This window comes from Diabrotica virgifera, chromosome 5, assembly GCF_917563875.1.
Source record: "Diabrotica virgifera virgifera chromosome 5, PGI_DIABVI_V3a".
In the NCBI taxonomy this organism is placed as follows: domain Eukaryota; kingdom Metazoa; phylum Arthropoda; class Insecta; order Coleoptera; family Chrysomelidae; genus Diabrotica; species Diabrotica virgifera.
Window position 1 is genome coordinate 3050645 of NC_065447.1, and position 22670 is coordinate 3073314.

Below are 22670 nucleotides of genomic sequence, written 5' to 3' on the forward strand. Positions count from 1 at the left end.
TGTATTGGAGACCATTGACTTGGGGTTATTCTGCTCTCATCCGAGAACAGTATGTTTTTCCATTCCGCCACAGTCCAGTTTGCATATTTTCAGCATATTACTAACTAAATCGGAACGTTAAATGCTAAACGTGAGCCTTCGAGACCACATAACAAACCAACAAATTAAACAAAGATCAGGAGTTCAAGACATAAAGGATTTTTTTAATATTTTTCTTTCAAATTTGGTTATTGTCCAACCAGAACAGATTGCGAATCATTCCTTGGAACACTTTTTTCGGTTGGTCCATTCGTTTTTATTTATGGCTCATTATTCATCTGATCCCTTCTCTCCATTTTTGATTCTATTGTGTCTACTCTACGGTGTTGTAAATCCTTCCTATTTTTCTTCTTATTTCTCCATTTTTGATCTGATCAAGTCTGGATATCTGACACGCTCCACGCTCTTCTTAGATGGCCCATTTTGACTCAGTTTTTTCTTCTCTTTGTTAAAATTCGTAGCACCAATCGTTAAAATTGGTGCTACATCCAATCTGTAGATTGTCATTTTTGCTTGTAAAGTAATTTTAGTAGACCAAAGTAACGAGTTTAGTATTTTAAACACTAAACACTAAATCTTACACACTGAGAATTTGAGTTTTTTGAGGTATATAGACTTCAAGGCAGCCTACGACAGATCTAGGATTACCAAGTCATTTAGTAACTTTATCAAAGCTAACCCATGAAAAAGTTTTTCCCATGAAACCCAAAAAAGGCTGCGCCCTTTTTCCTATATATTGTTCAGTAATCAGTTACTAAAAAAGTAATAAGCACCTCAAAAATGAGAATTAGACACAATATACAACAAACTGTATAACAAATCAATGCAACAACATGGACAAAAATGATCTCTTTCAAATATTTCTATCTATTCCTTCTGTGTCTCCGCACAATTCTCTTGAGGTCGTCGGTAATAATATATAGATACATAGTTATTTATCAAGTACAGCTAAGGTATTGAAAGGAATAAAAATAGATTACCGCTAAAACATTCTAATATGGACGTTCAGGAAGAACAAACGTAAGCCCCTCAAAAAAACAATAAGTAACTGAAAACAGTCTAATACATGAGCGAAGAAGGATATTGTATCAAACTTTATAGGGCTTTTCATTCAGTCATTTGTTTCGAACTTCTGTCATGTGTCGTATAATATTAAGATATCTACGTCATACGTCTTTGGTTTGTATCATTAGTATAATACCAATAACGTATGACTTAAATATATTAATATTAGACGACACATGACAGAAGCTCGAAACAATTGACAATCGATGAAAAGTCCTATTGCAAATTGATCCGGTAAACCACAGTCATAGCTTCGGTGACAGGCACACAAACAAAAACGTCGTGTCAGTTATTTTCTCCTCCTATTTACTGCTAAAGTTTTTAACGCCTTGTATAATATCCCCGCAAAATATATTCGAGCAATAAAACAAAGAGATTATTGTGAATAAAAATGATTCGACCCACGCCAAATGTGGGTTGTTGTTCTCTATTGTCACTGGCCGCAGCGCAGAGCCTACTCAGTCGGTTGTCGTTCAAAATAATTCAACCATGAATCAAAACACTGTGTATCGTGAATATTTCTGTATTAAGTGAAAAACGTCCGGTGAAGATATGTATAGAACGTTCACAGAAATAGTGCTTTCATGATCCTAACGGCTTTGGCGTCTTAAAAATGACGGTAAAGTAGTGAAATAATCCCTTCTTATAATTACTCTTCTATTTGTAAAGACTGATATGTTTTGTACACACTTATGACAACTAAATAACTGGAAAAAGAAACATATTTTTGAAGTATGTACAATTTATTGAATCCTAGCTGAGTGCTTTCGGCTTACCTATAAAGCCATCTTCAGTGATACGGCCAAACGTTTAACTACCACTATAAAGAGAGGGATCTTTTTTTGTATTGAATAAAGTTGTGAAAAAATTTATGCCGACATGCTTCAATGACTAATTTACTATTTTTTTAATTGCTAATTTTAAATATTAACTTTCCTTTCTAAACGAAATAATATGGGTCATTTAAAATTCACATGTGCTTCGCTCCTAATATACAAAGCCAGAATGTATAAAATGAATGGCTTTTTCATGGGAAACACATATTCCATAATAGATTACGGTACCAGATTAGCCACCCTCTTTATGTCAACTTCTTAAAAACCACAGAAATGTTTTCAGTTTTTAAATCGCCAGATTTAATCAACTGTCGCCTGTCGGGCCATATGGTAGAACCACATAATGACAGATTAGTGTTTGTGGTCTAGTTCAGTCGATACACAGCCTCCAGCCTGTTCACACACCCCAGCAGGCGTCGGTCGGTCATAAACCCTCGCTGGGCAAAAGAATAACAAACCCTTACGAGATATAAACAAAGCACGCCTTTTTTACCAAAAATAAATAAATATATTATTGACAGTTGTTGTTTGCGTTTTATTAATATTATTCTATTTATGTGTTTCCGTGAACACCACGGAACAAATTCCTCATATAGTTTTTTGTAAACTTGGTCGGTGATTGAATTTTAAATTTAAAAACATTCAGAACAGCACGACATGGGATTAAAATTTTGTGTGAATTTTTAAGTAGAGGCAAACTGGCAGAATTTGCCTCTACTTAATAGACGGAGAGGCAGCGCTGAAAAATCTCTTTGAATTTACTAAAGCTGGATTTTTCACAGTTGATTACTGTGAGTGTGTAGAGAAACATACTGCGGTCGGTCAAGCGAAACGTAGAACAGGGGTTACTGAGAGGGTATCAAAGTTGCTTTCCTACCAAGGTAATTAAATCCATTTACTAAGGCTGAAAATCAGTACACACATTCTAAATTAAATATAAATAAAAGTTATTATAGTCGGTCAGCTGTATGACGGGACAGAGCCGGTCGGTCGGCCCCAATAGTCGATTGAGGAAATGAAGCATTTTGGCTCGCAATTTTTTCGCCCAGCATGGATTTACTTGAAATTTTCACAGAAGGCAGGGAATAGTCCAAGGATCATTTTCTATATAATACCGCTATCATATGCTAAAACTTTGGGGGTGGTTGCCACCCCATTTCGGGGTGGGAATTTTTTATTACATTTTAACCATGTAATTCGATGAAAAAAGTGATTCTAAGGAAAAAATGTTTTTTACATTTTCTTCGTAAAACTAATATTTTTCGAGTTATTCGCGCTTGAAAATACCAGTTTTTCAACTTTTCTTTAGAATACCTCGAAAAATATTCTATATATTTTTGGCGATAAAAAGTGTCTTCAAAAATGATTTTGTAGGATTTTTAAAGAGCTATAAGACTGTGTAAATTAAATTCCTTAAGATCCCTTAGTTTTTAATTGGGGCGGGTTTAAAAGGCTCGAATAAGGGGGTGTTTGCTGGTAAATAGAGGTTTTAAACAGCTATATCTGGCTAACTATTCACTGTAGTGAAAATCTATGCACAGGGTAATTTTAGTCATTAAAAAAGCTACAATTTAGTAGTTTATAATTTTTTTCGTATCTTTAGTATTTTCGGAGATATTTTGAAGTAAAAAGTAAAAAATACCAAATTGCAAAAAATCTATTTTTCTTTAAACTCATATTTTTTCAAAATTAGGTATTTTAAATAGGTCAAACTCCTTGAGTGTATTGATAATATAAATATAAAAGGAACTACACAAAGGTGAAGACCAATTTTGAATTAGGAAGGTAGTTACGGGGTTGTTTTCAATGATTTTTTCGTAGAGACAAGCAGGTACCGACATTTTTTTGATTATAAGTCGCTTAATTTTCATGCTAGAAACTTTTTATTATTTTTTTTGAAAGGTGTAATGGTATACTTGAAAAAAAATTATTTAAGTTTTCCTCGAAAAATGCAAATTTTTCCCATTATTTGGCTTTGAATATTTCAAATTATGCATTTGACGGAAAAAGCTAACCTTTAACATGCCGTATCTCGGTTTGTATTGGTCTTTAAGATATTATTGGAAAATAATTTGGTTTGTGTTACTAAAAGATACAATTTTGGTATCTACAGTTTTTTTATTAAATGCATATTTTTCGTGGATTTCTCAAAAAACCCTATAAAAAAGTCGATTTTTTCGTCGAAAAACTGTTATTTTCAAGCGCGAATAACTCGAAAAATATTAGTTCTACGAAGAAAATGTAAAAAACATTTTTTTCTTAGAATCACTTTTTCCATCGAATTACATGGTTAAAATGTAATAAAAAATTACCACCCCCGAGATGGAGTGGCAACCACCCCCAAGGTTTTAACGTATGATTGCGGCATGATATAGAAAATGATCCTTGGACTACCTTCTATGAAAATTTCAAGTAGATCCATGCTGAACGAAAAAATTGCGAGCCAAAATGCTTAATTTCCTCAATCGACCATTGGGGCCGACCGACCGGCTCTGTCCCGTCATACAGCTGACCGACTATAATAACTTTTATTTATATTTAATTTAGAATGTGTGTACTGATTTTCAGCCTTAGTAAATGGAAATAATTACCTTCGTAGGAAAGCAACTTTGATACCCTCTCAGTAACCCCTGTTCTACGTTTCGCTTGACCGACCGCAGTATGTTTCTCTACACAATCACAGTAATCAACTGTGAAAAATCTAGCTTTAATAAATTCAAAGAGATTTTTCAGCGCTGCCTCTCCGTCTATAAGATAGTGAGTTTCTGAACCATGATACGCATTTTTAATGTTTTTGGGGGGTAACGGGGATCCATCTCTCGCCGTCTTTCCTACTCTATTTGTTGTATTCGACGTATGTGATTGTTCCATTCTACTCTTCTGTTTCTTACCCAGTTATGGTAGGGGAGCCCAAGCGGGGATTTTTGCAGTTACTCGAGCGCGTCAGATTATCATATGGGGAGAAACCTGGTACCCTGCATATGTACCTCTACCATATATTGGCTCTTAACACAGGGGAGTTCGTTAAGGGGGGCCCGAAAAAAAAATCTATCCTTAAAAAAACTCGAAATTGTCAGATTAAGATAAGGTAAATTAAGTACATGCAAAATAGTGTATATTTCAAAAATCTGACGATTTGAGCCGGGCGTAAGGAAATGGGTGAGTCCCAAAGTTTCACAAGAAAAAAGCGAATATTTCGCGAAATGAATGACAGATCGAAAAACTAAAAAATATGTGCTCAATATTTTTTAAAAAGCTATCGAATGATACCAAACACGACTTCCCACGGAGAGGGGTGGGGGGTAAATTTAATATTTTAATTACGAATCCCGCGATATTTCGCGAAATGAACATCAGATCGAAAAACTGTAAAATACACTTATTTAATATTTTTAAAAAATCTATCGAATGGCACCAAACACGACCCCCCACGGAGGTGGGGTGGGGGGTTACTTTAAAATCTTAAATAGGAGCCCCCATTTTTTATTGCAGATTTGGATTCCTTACGAAAAAATAAGTAACTTTTATTCGAAACATTTTTCCGAATTATGCATAGATGGCGTTATAATCGGAAAAAAGGATTGTTGGAAATGGAAAATTAAATTAAAAAATGGCAAGCGCCCACTAAAATGGAAAATGTTACTTAACTTTTTTTGGTTTTAGGACCTACTCTTCACAACCCAATAGGTCTCCAAAGCGCTCGAGTGACTGCACATTTAGCATACTTTGCTCCCCTACCATTATTAATGTTCTCTACAATACCTTGCATCCCCGTCGTATATCTGTACCTCTAGCTTTGTCCCCCTAGTGCCTTACTATCGATTTTTCTCAGGATTTTCATCTCTTCTGCTGTTTCTAACCTTCTTTTTTTTCCTCTGTGTCAGGTCGTCTTCCTGCTGCGTCATTATTGGTCTAATGATTGTTTTTTCTTTCCCGATATTTTTATTTCTGCATGTTGTTTCATTCAGGCATGCTGCGTTTCTGTTTCCTCTATTTACTTGATCTTCCACTTGATCTAAAATTAAATTAACATTTTTTATTTGCGTCCAAAACATTTCTATGGGGTTTAAGTCTGGATGATATGGTAATCCGGTCAACTTAGACATCAAAATGCTTGGAAAATAACAAAAATTGCCGGAGAGCCAAATTTTGGTGGAGAGCTAGGGTATACCATAACAAATAAAGTGTAAAAAGTCCCCATCGATCCCATGTGTGCGTCAAAAGTTATTCGGGGTCAAAGGTCAAAATTTGAGATTTTTTGGATTTCTTTCGAAAACGGTAAGTTTTATAAAAAAAAAAACCTTAAACCAAAGTTGTAGATCTTAAAATTCTCTACAAAAATAGTCCTTACTATTTTTTTCCTAAGAGTTGCCATTCCTGAGATATCGCGATTCAAAGAGTCACATTATACATGATATGCACACGTTTCCACAGCACCTGTGAGGTAGTGTACTCGGCGCGTTTTTTTACCGTGGTTTCCCCTGTAGGCCTACTCCACTAACTGTTTTGACAATTTTAGGATAATTTAAGGAAACAATACCGGTCAAGTTCTAGATATTACCTTATTATTGATATTGATTATTGATATTGCTATTGATTATTAGGTTAACTATTGTTTTGATTCCTTTAGATATTTTAATCAGATTCATATTCTTGAAAGTCTACTTCAACAGTCAAGTCTTCTTCGATTTCATCTTATTCCTCTTCCTCTTGCTGGATGTTCAAAAATTGTTCAAATGTGACTGAGTCATTGGTCTCTTCTTAAAATTGGTCTCTTCAAGACTCACAGGAGTCTTCCATCTTTTGTACTAAACTGGACATTTGAGCAAGACTGACCTTGGCAGTTGGTACACACTAGAGAACACAGCAACCCGACTTTTTTACATCCACATTTGGCACTACAACCTTTTTTGCAATTGCAAAAAATAGTGTTAAGGTGTTTTTCTGGAGCAGGTGGGAGTAAGATTTTAATCGGTTCCAGAGTATTATCTATTAATTTCCAACACCAGTCTTCTGAATTCAGTTCATTGCCTAGCCATGTTTGAACTTGATAATATACTTGATACAAATGTTGAAAAGCAGATGCTGATGTTGGAGGAAGACATGATAGTTGTACTTGTTTCTTGTTTCGCGTATTTTTTACAAAAGTTAAGTATCGGTATTTATCAAGACAAATAATTTTTTTGGAGCTCCATAAACCGCAAGAAGAAAGCGAATTCCTTCCGTAATTATTGTTTGCGGTGTAGAATCAAGTTCTGTAAAAACTTTACAGCAGTCAGTCAAATCTTTTTTTTTTTTCGAATAATTTAAGTACTGACGTTTTGCCCCTTCTGTACATTGCGGACGTAGTGTCGCAGCCGGTTATCGCATGTAAAAATAAAATGTACTTTTGGCATTTGGGATAAGCCGATAAACTATTCGAAGAATATATCTCTGTTCGCTGTTGATATTTACGGAAGGAATTCGCTTTCTTCTTGCGGTTTATGGAGCTCCAAAAAAAATTATTTGTTTTGATAAATACCGATACTTAACTTTTGTAAAACATACGCGAAACAAGAAACAAGTGCAACTATCATGTCTTCCTCCAACATCAGCATCTGCTTTTCAACATTTGTATCGAGTATATTATCAAGTTCAAACATGGCTAGGCAATGAACTGAATCCAGAAGACTGGGGTTGGAAATTAATAGATAATACTCTGGAACCGATTAAAACCTTACTCCCACCTGCTCCAGAAAAACTCCTTAACACTATTTTTTGTAATTGCAAAAAAGGTTGTAGTGCCAAATGTGGATGTAAAAAAGTCGGGTTGCTGTGTTCTCTAGTGTGTACCAACTGCCAAGGTCAGTCTTGCTCAAATGCCCAGTTTAGTACAACAGAGGAAGACTCATGTGATTTTAATGAAGAGACCAATGACTCAGTCACATTTGAACAATTTTTGAACATCCAGCAAGAGGAAGAGGAAGAAGATGAAATCGAAGAAGACTTGACTGTTGAAGTAGACTTTCAAGAATATGAATCTGATTAAAATATCTAAAGAAATCAAAACAATAGTTAACCTAATAATCAATAGCAATATCAATAATGAATATCAATAATAAGGTAATATCTAGAACTTGACCGGTATTGTTTCCTTAAATTATCCTAAAATTGTCAAAACAGTTAGTGGAGAAGACCTACAGGGGAAACCACGGTAAAAAAAACGCGCCGAGTACACTACCTCACAGGTGGTGTGGAAACGTGTGCATATCATGTATAATGTGACTCTTTGAATCACGATATCTCAGGAATGGCAACTCTTAGGAAAAAAATAGTAAGGACTATTTTTGTAGAGAATTTTAAGATCTACAACTTTGGTTTAAGGTTTTTTTTTTTGATAAAACTTACCGTTTTCGAAAAAAATCCAAAAAATCTCAAATTTTGACCTTTGACCCCGAATAACTTTTGACGCACACATGGGATCGATGGGGACTTTTTAAACTTTATTTAGTATGGTACACCCTAGCTCTCCACCAAAATTTGGCTCTCCGGCAATTTTTGTTATTTGAAATGTCTATATAGACCGGGTTAATGGTGGACGTTTTAAAAACATCAATGTTTGGTCATTTTTTACGACAATCCACGCCAACAATGAGACAAAAAGAAGCGTATATTGTTTCTAGTAATTCTAGATATTAGAAAAATCACCAGAACAATATAATATAATGATATATTTTCGATGACAAACAAATTTCAACGGTATAAAATAGCAAAGACACGTTTTCCATACGCAGCAAAACAATGATTATATTTTACCTTCGCCTGTGAACCTCTCTACCACCTGTGCCATTACATGGACATGGAAGTAGAGTTTTGTTTTTATTATTTATAAACGTGCATTTGTCGGAACACTTGTTTGAAAACGCAGAGATAGGAAGTTGTCCCTGACCGAGGTCTCTGTTACAACTTTACTTTTGTGTCCTACTAAATAAATAAATACCTTTCAAGCCAACCGGTGACTGGTGGGAAAATTTTAGCAGCTCGGCTTCGGCCTGTATTGGATTTAATAATATATTATGATATGTCGCATCCGCGTGTTTGGCTTCGTACCATGACCGGATTTTTTACGAGGGTTGTTGAATAAATACGTACCCTAAAAAAGAAATCTCACGGAACGTGGCGCGATATTCTGAGTGAAATAGAAAAATGTAACAGAAAAAGATAAAAACTGAAGACGGGTTTCATCGCAACGTGAAATAGATTAAACGCAACGTGAAATAGAGAAATTTCTGTCAAAATTTTGTGATTTACGATCCTTGAACAAATAACAAATCCCTTATTTATGGTGAGCGTGGAGTGACTTGCCTTGTTCCATGGGTTGTCGGTACAATGACACACTTCAAAGAAAAACAGACGCTCAAACAAGACCCTTCAACTGGGCAACCACGGGTGCGATCAGTGTCGTGGTAATTTTATGTTCTAATGACGTTTTGTTTAATTTTTATCATTGTGTGAATTAACCAACCTATTAATATTTTTACCGCCACCACTGGCGGGGTATACCTTTTTGAGTACCTTTATTCTTGTCTTGGGGACATGAAGAGTGGAGATATATAACGGGCCAAGTAACAAAATACACAATCGAGAAAAATGAGTTTTTATCAGGAAACGGAACACTATGGCGGACGCTATCTCTTGAATTTATTTAGAGCTGTTTCCAATGCAACTATCACTTGGCCCATAATACAGGTTAACGGCATTGTTGCATAGACCATTATAATGAAAAAAACGGAAATATTGATTTTTTGTCACTTGGCTCGTTATACAGTATGTCCCTGTAAGTTGTATCCACGTGGAAAACTTTTTTATTATTAATTTTACGAAAAAAAGTTATTCTTTATAAAAAGTTCTGCATGGTCCAAAACCCAAGATTCAACCATCAGGTATCAAATTTTATGAATATTATACGAGGTATGTCAAAAAGTTTGAATTTCACTCAAGAGTAAAGTAGCTTTATTTTTCACAATATTGAAAATTGCTATTATGAAAAGTTGTTTGGAATTAAAAACTATATTTTAGTATGCAATTACATCCTTCTAATTGAAGAAAAAAAATTTTTTTAAAAATTATGGATAACCCATTATTTTCATTTATTTCAATTCTGATAACTCTTTTATTATTAATTTTACGAAAAGAAGTGATTCTTAATAAAAAGTTCTGGATGGTCTGAAGTCTAAAACCTAAAATACAACCATCATATAGCAAATTTTATCAATTTCATACGAGGTATATCAAAAAAGATAAAAGATCGAAAGTAAAGTACATACCTTTACCCGTGTTGAGCTGGCCCCCCCCACTTGCAAAAATTAAAAAACAAATAGCCCTGATTTATGACCTATTTATGAGCTCTCATATTCCGCAAACTAAAAATTTTGAGCTCGTTCCACTGAGCAGGAATTTAATACCCTAGTGGGGGGGCTGAGTCAGCCCCCCCCCCCACTACTTAAAAATAGGAATATTGAATCGGTTTTTGCGGCAGAATTACGAGCTATTTATGAGCTCTTGAAATTATATAGTTTCGATTTTTGAGCTCATCCCCTTCACCCCCAAACAACCCTTTAATTGATTTAACTTAAGAGAAAGATGCTGAGAAAACTTAAAATATATCGTATTGCGAATATAATTCCTATAGCTTATATACTCTAAGAATAAACTATTAAATCAAGAGCATTTCGATTATTGAGCTGCAACCCCTTCGCCAGAAAACCACCCTATCTTCCCGGCTTAAAAGAAAGTTGTATTTAAAATGCGTTAAACTAATTATTTGGCGACTACATATCATTTAATAATTTATAAGCTTCCAAATTACGCGTATTTAGATCAGTAAATTGCAATTTATTTTGTATAGTGCAGTCACTGAAGGTAAAAATCAACGATTACCTTCAATTTCGGTGAACCTTCATCGATTTTCACGAAAATTGGTCAGTGGTTAGAGGATACGTCAAGAAACAAAGGTGACATGGTACCACCTTGCGCCTTTACCCTGAGGGTGGATACCGCCCTTCTCGGGGGTGAAAATTATTTTATAAAAAATAACTGCACAAATCAATAAAAGAACAAATTAAAAGCAAAATTTATTATATAAAGTTAATAAAATAAGTCAATACTTTTTAAGTTATTAAAGATAAAATATTTTAATTATTTGTGAAAAAAATGCATGTTTTGAAGAGGTTTTTTGTAAATCACTGAAAAACTGTAAGTTTTTACAAAAAAGTTAATAGTAGTTTAATTCGTATAGCTTATATTCTAAGAATAAACTCTAAAATCACGCGCCTTTCGATTATTGATCTACAACCCCTTCGCAAGAAAACCATCCCATATTCCCGGCTTAAGAGAGGGTTGTACTTAAAATAATTTAAATTAATTATTTGTCGACTATATATTGTTTAATAATTGATGAGCTCGCAAAATATACGCATCTCAATTATTGAGTTGCCATTTTCTTTCTATAGTGCAGCCACTGAAGGTAAAAATCAACCATGACCTTCGATTTCGGTAAATCTCCATTCATTTTCACGAAAATTGGTGAGCGGATTTTGATACCATCAACTTTTTCTGCATCTTATTTTTCATAGGTATTTCTAAGTACTTTGACAAGTATTTAGTACGTAAGTGTTATAAAATGCATCTCTTTCCCGTTAATTAAGCTTGAACCCTTAGATTTTAACAGTCGCGGAAAAAAATATACATTTAATTACCAATAACTTACTTTAAATTAACATTAAAAGGTTTTTCAAGTAAGCAATTTATTATATTTTTTATTAGCTTCAATTTTAGTGATGAAAACTTTTTTGTAAAAACTTACAGTTTTTGAGTCATTTATGAAAAACCGCTCTAAAGCATGCATTTTCTTTCCAAAAATTAAAATATTTGATCTTTAATAACTCAAAAAGTATTGATTTATTTTAATCACATTATATAACAAATTTTGCTTAAAATTTGTCCCTCTCTCGATTTGTGGGGTTATTTTTAATAAAGTAATTTTCACTCCCGAGAAGGGGTGACATATACCCCAGGCTAAAACCCCAAGTTGTTATTGTCAATTCGTGAAAATAAATGGAGATTTACCGAAATCGAAGGTACTAGTTGATTTTTACCTTCAGTGACTGCACTATAGAAAGAAAATGGCAATTCAATAATAATTGAGATGCGTATATTTTGCAAGCTCATAAATTATTAAACGATATGTAGTCGCCAAATAATTAATTTAAATTATTTTAAGAACAACTCCCTCTCAAGCCGGGAATATGGGGTCGATTTCTTGCGAATGGGTTGTAGCTCTATAATCGAAAGACGCGTGATTTAAGAGTTTATTCTTAGAATATAAGCTATACGAATTAAACTACTATTAACTTTTTTGTAAAAACTTAAAGTTTTTCAGTGATTTACAAAAAACCTTTTCAAAACATGCATTTTTTTCACAAATAATTAAAATCTTTGATCTTTAATAACTTAAAAAGTATTGACTTATTTTATTAACTTTATATAATAAATTTTGCTTTTAATTTGTTCTTTTATTGATTTGTGCATTTATTTTTTATTAAATAATTTTTACCCCCTAGAAGGGGCGGTATCCACCCTCAGGGTAAAGGCGCAAGGTGGTACCATGTCACCTTTGTTTCTTGACGTATCCTCTAACTACTGACCAATTTTCGTGAAAATCGATGAAGGTTCACCGAAATTGAAGGTAATCGTTGATTTTTACCTTCAGTGACTGCACTATACAAAATAAATTGCAATTTACTGATCTAAATGCGCGTAATTTGGAAGCTTATAAATTATTAAATGATATGTAGTCGCCAAATAATTAGTTTAATGCATTTTAAATACAACTTTCTCTTAAGCCGGGAAGATAGGGTGGTTTTCTTGCGAAGGGGTTGTAGCTCAATAATCGAAATGCTCTTGATTTAATAGTTTATTCTTAGAGTATATAAGCTATATGAATTATATCCGCAATACGATATATTTTAAGTTTTCTCAGCATCTTTCTCTTAATTAAGTTAAATCAATTAAAGGGTTGTTTGGGGGTGAAGGGGATGAGCTCAAAAATCGAAACTATATAATTTCAAGAGCTCATAAATAGCTCGTAATTCTGCCGCAAAAACCGATTCAATATTCCTATTTTTAAGTAACTTTGAGTGGGGGGGGCTGAGTCAGCCCCCCCCACTAGGGTATTAAATTCCTGCTCAGTGGAACGAGCTCAAAATTTTTAGTTTGCGGAATATGAGAGCTCATAAATAGCTCATAAATCAGGGCTATTTGTTTTTTAATTTTTGCAAGTGGGGGGGGGGCAGCTCAACACGGGTCATACCTTTATAGTTCAGAATATTTCAATTAGAAGGATGTAATTACATACCGAAACATAGTTTTTAATTCTAAATAACTTTTCATAATAACAATTTTCGATATTGCGAAAAATAAACGTATTATTTTACTCTTGAGGGAAATTCATATTTTTTGGCATACCTCATAATTTGACATACGATTATAAGATGGTTGTATTTTAGGTTTTAGACCATGCAGAACTTTTTATTAAGAATCACTTTTTTTCGTAAAATTAATAATAAAAGAGTTATCTGAATTGAAATACATAACTGAAAATAATGTTATCCATATTTAAAAAAAAATTCAATTAGAAGGATGCAATTGCATACTAGAATATAGTTTTTAATTCCAAACAACTTTTCATAATAGCAATTTTCAATATTGTGAAAAATAAAGCTACTTTACTTCTGAGTGAAATTCGAACTTTTTGACATATCTCGTATAATATTCAAAAAATTTGATATTGTTATGAAGAGCTTTTTATGAAGAATAACTTTTTTTCGTAAAATTAATAATAAAAAAGTTTTCCATATGGATACAACTTACAGGGACATACTGTATATATCCACTCTTCATATGCTTTGACAGCTTTGACCCATTTTATCACAAAGTAAAAACTATTACTTAATTTTACCGTGTTGTAGGGTGGTAACTGCTCTCCCTTTCTTTTTCACTATTAATATTATATATCTCTTTGTCGACGTTTAAATTAGCAACTGCTGAAGCTCGCTTTAACACGCGCTTCAACCTCGTCATGAGATTGGGCTTTAACAAAGAATTCCGCTTCTACCGTAAAATATTTTAATGGGAAATAAAAAAATTATTAAGCTGCCATCCCATGTAACGTGGCGCGGCACTCTTCAGCAGTTCACGTCGGCAAAGAGAAATATAATAGTGAAAAGAAAAGAGAGCACGGATGGCAGCCCACGGTTTTCGCTATACACAGTCTAACTTTGCATACTCTATCAAATGCCTGTTTAACTTCATATGGCTAATTGTTTACTTTTAAGTAACCAACATAGCACAATAAAAACACAGCATCTATCTGTCAGTTGAGACTGAGTACAGTGAATAGAACATAATACTTTTTTTTTGTTACAGGACCAGTATGACAACTTGTCCCTGCACACGTTGAAAGGAATAGACTTTTTGGAAAAATATGGACAGTTTGTTAGGGATCGAGCTAGTATAGAATGTGAATATGCTACAAAATTAAGGTAAGCAAAAAAGCAAAGAGTAGATATGTTTCTTTAAAGTGAAATCTTCTAACATGAACCTCATGTAGTTTTAATTTTAATTTTTAATATATTTAATATGATAAACATAAATGGAAAGAAACTAAACCACTTAAGATATGCAGACGATGTAGTAGTAATAGCATCAAGTTTTGAAGAACTACAAACCATGCTAACCGAACTAGCAAATGAATCAGAACAAATAGGTCTAAAAATGAATTTTGTCAAAACAAAAACAATGACAAACACACAAGATAATAGAAACGTAATACTAAACGACACCAGAATAGAAGCGGTTAATGATTATATATATTTGGGACAGATGATAAAAATAAATAAGGAAAACCAAACAGCGGAGGTAAAAAGAAGGGTCAGATTAGCCTGGGCAGGATTTGGGAAATTAAAATAGGTCTCTTAAAGAGTGTTTGACTAGTGCATACTCCTAATTCTAACATACTCATGTCAAACATGGACATTGACCAAGGCAAACATGGATAAAATAATGAAGACACAAAGATCCATGGAGAGAGCAATGTTGGAAGTAAAATTAACAGACAAAAATCAAAACAACTAGGTAAGACATAAAACAAGTCAAAGACGCAGAACATATAGCCAGGCTAAAATGGAGCTTCGCAGGTCATAACGCTAGACAAACGGACAATAGGTGGAATAGCACGATACAACAATGGAGACCATGGACAGGAAAGAGAGCAAGAGGACGACCCCAGATGAGATGGGGAGACGACATTAAAAAGATAGGAGGAACGCACTGGAAACAGAAAGCACTAAACAGAAGCGAATGGAGGAAACTGGGGGAAGCCTATGTTCAAAATTGGACGTATTAAAGGGCAAAAGAAGAATATGATATGCAGTCTAAAAGTTATTACGTACCTTCATCTTTTCAAGGGGTTAGTTTCAATTACTAACTATGATGTTGGTCTGTTAATGCCGAAAACGTCCTGAAATTTTAATCCGTTTGGAAAATTTCACTTCCCTTTTTTAAGTTTTACTATGGTGTACAGCCAATCACTGGGATTTTTTTTAAATTCATTAGATTTTTAGAGTTTCACCAAACTTCCCAAATATGTCAATCTTCACCTTATTTTATTTCATCAATATACTCCGAATAGTATATCTATTATTAGCATAAATGCTAATACCGATATGCCAATTTAATAATTCCAGATTGGTACCATTAATATTAATATAGTTTATGAATGGGACTAACCTTAAACCACACCCACCAATGCATTACTTAACGAAAATCCCAATGATTCGAATCTGTTAACGCCATTACTTCTGACCTAGACGTCACTTAAACTGGAACATCTGACCATGAGTTTATGATTATTACTATTCATTAAATCTGCTAGAAGAGATTGATATGTCTCGAATAATTTTATTGATGATACAATTTCCAAAAAGGTAGAATACGAGGGAAAGGTGGTAAGTTTCACCAGTGATAAGCATAGTCCACTGAGACAAATTGAAAGTTCTTGCGCCTGAATTACGGTTATAGTGAAGATCAAACATAAACTGTGTGACAGGTTTTGTTTTAAACCTGCGGCATACCACACATTTGTAAATCACTGTTTTATTTGAGTTAAACCCGACAAAGCAAAGGCCAAAATTTTATTCTGAAATGAAACACAGTTGTGGTCCACTATGGAGTAGAGAGACCTGCGTTTGATACATCATCAATCATCAAAGACACAATTCGTTTATCCTTAGGAAGAATCATGGGGTGCTTCTCATTGTAGCAGAGATGAAAAGCTTTGGAAAGTCTACTGTTAATTTGGATTGTGGTTTCACTGTGTATGTACTAATTATCGTATAGTGTATATCGCCTAAGTAGTGAGAACAATAGTGGCGAAACTCGAAAATTAACGTTTTTGAGTTAAGTCCATCAATCGACATCTAAATATGCCCTCTTTTATGTGCAATATCGGCTAACAATTATTTAATTTCCTTATTACTAGAGGGCGCCTACAAGTCTTTATGGTATTGTGAATTTGTCAAATATTTTGATGCATTAACGACGAAAGCACACCAAACTTTATATTAATACTGGCGAATCTGTAATTACGCCGTGCCTGCATGTATTTGAAATGTTAGATATTTTATTAAAGATAGTAGTACAATGTGCAATAGTGGCGAATGAGCACTTTTGTCTGTGTGGTCGTTTTTGCCTTTGTGTTTCTTTTTTATAAAACTTCTTACAGAGAAACTCAGTTTCAATCGTTCTTAGGTACTTAGAAATAGCAAATCAAGAAAGCGTCTATCCATTTTGGATCAGTATTGTTTAATTCCACACTATCGAGAACCAATATTCATTTCTAAAAAGAAGTCTTACAAAATAAATCAATTCCTTCTACCCATAATAATTTCTTTTGTAGTTTGAAATACGAAACATACGTGAGTGAAATTATGAATTTAATTTTACTATTCATAGTTCTTTTGCTTACTTTTTATCTTTTATCATGTTTATCGTTTTCATAATTACAGTAGAACCCCGCAAATCCGAACTAATTGGGGGGACAGCCTGTTCGGATTCCGAAAAGTTCGGATTATCCGAAAGTTAGCCTTAACTAGTAGTTCAAAGCTTTCATTGTGATTTTGAGTAGCCAAACGTTCTCGCAAGAGTGTGGACAATATTTTTGGAGTCAAGTTGACTACGAGAGAACCAAAGTAAGCTTGTGTTTAACCTTTATAAACACTTTATAAACCTATATATTAAAGTATAATATTTATTTTTAAGAAATTTTAAATGTCAAAATCCTAGTAATCCTACATTGTCCAATTTTCTGGCTTTACTCTGTATAATAAACATGTTTTTAAGTTTTTGTCTTGAATTTTTAAATTTTTTTAACTTTCCGTTGGTTCGGATTTGCCGAAAGTTCGGATTCGCGGGGTTCGGATTTACGGGGTTCTACTGTATTACTTAAGATCTTATTTTGTTATTTTTCTATTGTACTTAGTTTCATTTTGCGCATAACTGGTGTGTACAATAAAATATTTTATTTGATGCGTTTAATTTATTTTTAAAAGTAAATTTTTTAATTATTTAAAACAAAAACTAAACTGTTGTAGTATAGTAGTATTGAAGTATAGTGGCGAAACATCAAATTAAACATCATCGATAATGCAATAATGGCGTAACGCAGAAAAAAAATCAAAAATAAATACAATATTAATCTTTTCTTCAAATAAAATTACTTCTACTAATTGGTTTACATATCTAGAAAGCACATTATTAGAAAAATTTTGCAAAATGATTACCTATAAGTCAATTATACTGTTTAGCAGTTTCAACAAAACTTCAAATACGATTATCTCTAAAGTGTTCATTTTGAAGTTTCGTCACTATTGTTCTCACCAGGCGATGTATGTTTTTCCTGAGACACATAAAAATCATCAAAGCCGTTACAGAGTATTATAATCACAGGAAACACAGCATTCTTCAGTGTGTCGACATAATGAAAAACCGTTTAATTATTATAATGTTAATTCCACACCTTGCAAAATATTACGCCTCAGCCAGAGTTGTGGAATATCTCTATGAGTCATACGCCCTGCGCAAAAATACCTCTCATTAAGCAACTATTTTAAATGAATTGCTGTTGTGTGTTTATTATGTACGTACATACACAAAATAAATATTTATAAATTGTTTTTTAGGTTAATAACTATTTACTCTATGCATAAATAGAACTCGTTTTAACAGCCGTAAGATCGTTATGTTAAATTGGTAATTATGTACTATAAAATACCATAGTTTAATAATTAAAAAACCAATAATATGTATGTACTTGAATAAGCTATAGTCTATTTTTCTAAAAATATACCATGAACAAAATATTGTAATTAATTTCACAAAATAATATGACTTTCATTCTAACTGAATTTATAATACAGCGATTCCCAAACTTATTTTTCCGTGGCCCGGTTATTTTTGTTCTTATCCTTCGTGACCCATTAATTTTTGCATACCCTGGTGTGTGTACAAGAAAACATATTTAAATATTTATTATAGTTTTATATATTTTAATAAAGAATCATTAGCTCAAACAAAAATGTAACAAAAAAAAATTAAAATAAAATACTTTATTAATGAGAAGTATGCAGTTGTTTCTGGTTAATTGAAAACTTCACGTTTGGAGGAAAAGATATTAATTAATACAAATCCACAAGGAAAAAGTTTTCCTGTAGTTGGCTGTATACCATGTAATACAAAAAACAGTAAAATCCTTTATAAAAGGTATATATTTAAAATCCCTAAAAAGGGCTACATCACAATCACATAACTAGTTTTCGACTGGTTTACCAGTTCTCATCAGTGCTTACGTGAAATTTACATGCTAACCACCAAGATATAATTTAACAAAAATATGTGGGCCAAAGCCCTGTATAAGTGATCCCTCAAGGAAACATCGGTTGAAAATGCTAACTTACGAATGGATGTTTAAGGTATTTTAGTAATATGCCCCAGGTAACATCTGAGCTGTGGTTTGACTTGTTCACATGGTGAAAGTATGGCAGCATGGACAATGAAATGGATAGAGACCTCCGAACGATGACTCGTTCATCGTTCAGGCAATCAGGCAATAAATTAGGGTTTGGTATTAGCGTAAGGATCATAAATAACAAATTTCGAGAGATATTTCGCTATTTCACGTTGTGTTGAATCCCGTCTTCAATTCTTATCTTTTTTCGTTCCGTGGGATTTCTTTTTTACATTTTTTGACTTTACTTCGCAACACGCTATACAAAAACAAAACAATCGAAATCCTCAATATTTTAGGCGTGCGGTTATTCCCAAACACAGATCAAATTACAGTGCATTTCGAGGGTTCGTGATTCCACTGTGTTTTTCAAATTGAAATAATGAGACTCTTTGCATTAAACGAGACTCTGTGTTATCATGCGATCGTTCTCGACTAGACACTATTGTTAGAAATGAAGTACACAGTCATCATAATAATGGTTGTGCGCTTACCAAGGTCATTCACAAAGTTGAACCAAGAATACTACCTGGGGGCTTTAGACATTTGAAATCTTCATAGGAGTAAAGAAGAGGTCAGAAAAGGTACTAAACAAATTGGAAAATTTGTATACCATGAAGGTACTACTCGTAATATACCGGGTGGTGAAAATCTTTACACTGTTGAATTCTTGCTGCTTTAGTTACTTTACATCAAAAGTCATTAGATACTTCGGGGGCGGGCCAATAAGTCCGTGACTTTTTGAACTTCCCGCCTCTTAAATGAAGTGGCAAAACTGCTCCTGTCAACAGTAGGTCTATTCTCGGAGCAAATCCTGAATTTACCCAGAGGGAGAACGCATGCGCATTAGCTGTTCAGAGGAAAACATTCTACCTTATCGAACTCCCAATTTTGTAATGCGCAGGCGTTCTCCCTCTGGGTAAGTTTAGGATTTGCTCCGCGAATAGTTCTAGCACCGACTACTGCACGTTTTGAGAAGAAAAATCACTTGGGTATGACAAAGGACAGTAAAACAGTATGACGTCAACAAACTGAATTCATTCGAAATGTGGCTGTACCGCCGAATGCTAAGAATAAGCATGAAGCAGAACTACGAATTAAGAAGTAATGGAAATAATGAACACACGTCCTTACCTGGTCAATACAATCAAAATTAGAAAGACGTCATATCTAGGACATAAAATGCGCCGTAGGGAATTTGAGCAGCTCCAGGTATTAGAAGGCAAAATCGAAGGTAAAAGGGGTATAGGAACAAAGAAAAAATCCTGGCTCCGAAGCATTAGAAATTGGACCCACACAACAGGGAATGACTTAATTCATCAAGTCCAGAACAGAGAGAAATTTGTCATATTGATCGCCAACCTCAATAGAGAAGGCACTTAGGAGGAGGAGGATGACAAAGCTTTCTGCAAGATGGGTGCCGCATTTGCCTACAATCGACCACTCACGTAACCGTGTGACAATTTCGCAGGAATTTTTGGCATTTTGAAGCCGCAATATGGACGAGTTTTTTCGCCGTTTCGTAACAGTGGACAAAATGTGGATCCACTACAACATACCGGAGACCAAACAGCAGTCAAAACAGTGGGTTTCTCAGGGTGAGTCGGCGCCAAAAAAGGGCAAAGGTGCGTTTGTCAGCCAATAAAGTGATGGGCTCATGGCGCCCGTTTTTGGAGAAGCACGCGGTATACTCTGCATTGAGTACCTTCAAAAGGGGAAAACAATCAATGGTGAATATTATACCAACTTATTGGGTCGATTGAATGAGGAATTGAACAAAAAAGACCGCATTTGATCAAGAAAAAATCTCTTGAAAAAGTACCAGGACAGTTCAAGTGATTTTTCCATGGTAAAAATCTATGAGTTAGGCTATGGATTGCTCCCGCATCCTCCCCATTCTCCAGATTTGACCACGACTGACTTTTTCATGTTCCCAAATTTGAAGAAATGACTTGGCGGAAAGAAATTTGACTCTAACGACGAAATTATCACACAAACACATGCCTATTTTGATGAGTTCGACAAATCATTTCAAGTGTTCAAAAATTGGAGAAACGTTGGACTAAGTCCAATATAAAATATCTTTTTATATAAAAACTTTCTATACTTTGCAAAGCAATTATCATCCAGTTTCAAAAATCCACTGCTGAAGATATAATAAAAAAATAAAAATAAATTTCTTCCTCGTCTTCCCAAAGCAAACGGACGTTAAATGAATAGATGTGGGGAAATCTACAATTTTCGTTCCACAACACGTAAATTAATCTAAGCAAAACTCCAACGAATTTGATTTCTAGTACTCAATTAATTGTGAGTAAAGTTTCTTTACCTTCGTGTACTTACAAATTGAGTACCTACTAGAATTCAAATTCGTTGGATTTTTTAGCTAGATAAATTGAAGCGTCGTGGAATGCATATTGTAGATTCCCCATGTATATCCATTTATCGTCCGTTTGCTATGTCTTCTTCAGCCTGTGTTCGTCCACTTCTTTCTGGACATAGGCCATTCGCTTCCATCGATTTCTACTCTTGGCAATTCTCATCCACTGCTTGCCCGCGACTTGTTTGATATCATCTGCCCACCTCTGCTGCGGTCTGCCTACTCCTCGCCTGTTCTCTCTTGGTCTCCAGTTTGTTAGTGTCTGTCTCCATTTTTCGGGATTATCTCGGGCAACATGTCCGACCCATTGCCACTTGAGCCTTGTTATACGTTCTGCGACATCAGTAATCTTTGTTCTTTCACTAATGTCGATATTTCGAATTCTGTCTCTCAAACTAATCCCTAGCATGGCCCTCTCCATCGCTCTTTGCTCCGTTAAAAATTTTCTATTAGACTAATACCCTCTTCGCACTCACCAATTTGAAGCACGCCTATGACGCCTAATCTCATCATCGTTTTCTTCTGTTTATACAACAAGAACAAAATTTATTTAGCCATAATTATGAACGTTTGACAATAATATCGTAACGATAATCGTGAGCACCTATTACAAAGAACGAGAGGCATCACACACTTACCATACCTCGGTAATTTAAGCATCTCCTGCCACACATTATATTATTCCCTTTGAATTCCACGGATCGTGAAAAATGACCTCCATGAGAAATATTTTATTCGAATCCCCATACGTTTTGCAACTATGCACTCGCGTAGGTAATTATTTTGCTATGGGGGGGAATGAAAAGGATAATGTGTTTCTATGCGATGGACGGCTACCAAAGTAAAAAAAATAGAACGGAAATCGTAGAATTGGTCGATATATAAAATAATTTGTTTTTATACAGTTTGTACATGCGTGCAACAGAAACAGAACTACTTTTCGAACATTACAGATTGTTGTTTTCCTTATTCAAATACCTCTGGTTCTTGTTAATGAGTTTTGATATTTCTTTTTTTTATTTTTTATGTACTCTTTGCGAACATCCGAACATTACTCAAAGCATTAATCAAAATAAGTGTATATATCCTCGTTTGCCAGTTATAATACCGTTTTTATGAATTTTTCTCAAATCCGGAAGTATTCTCGTTTTGAAATGTTTGCCGTCATAATTTTAAGTGCTGAATTTCCGTCGTAGATTTTTCTATATCTATTAGAGTTTTTTCAATCTAAGACTTGACAGATGGACGG

General features: G+C 34.1%; 1 protein-coding gene across 4 annotated transcripts in view; it reads left to right on the forward strand.

The window, feature by feature from the left end:
• Positions 1-22670, forward strand: part of LOC114333392 (formin-binding protein 1-like) — a 272061-nt gene that overhangs the window by 98568 nt on the left and 150823 nt on the right. For 3 of the 4 annotated variants that reach the window (XM_028283276.2, XM_028283268.2, XM_028283262.2), the window contains exon 2: positions 14406-14521. In XM_028283276.2, coding sequence (XP_028139077.1) covers positions 14406-14521 — 116 coding nt within the window. Of the gene's footprint in view, positions 1-1575; positions 1724-14405; positions 14522-22670 lie in introns of those variants that run through there. The other variant, XM_028283284.2, reaches the window with a different exon arrangement.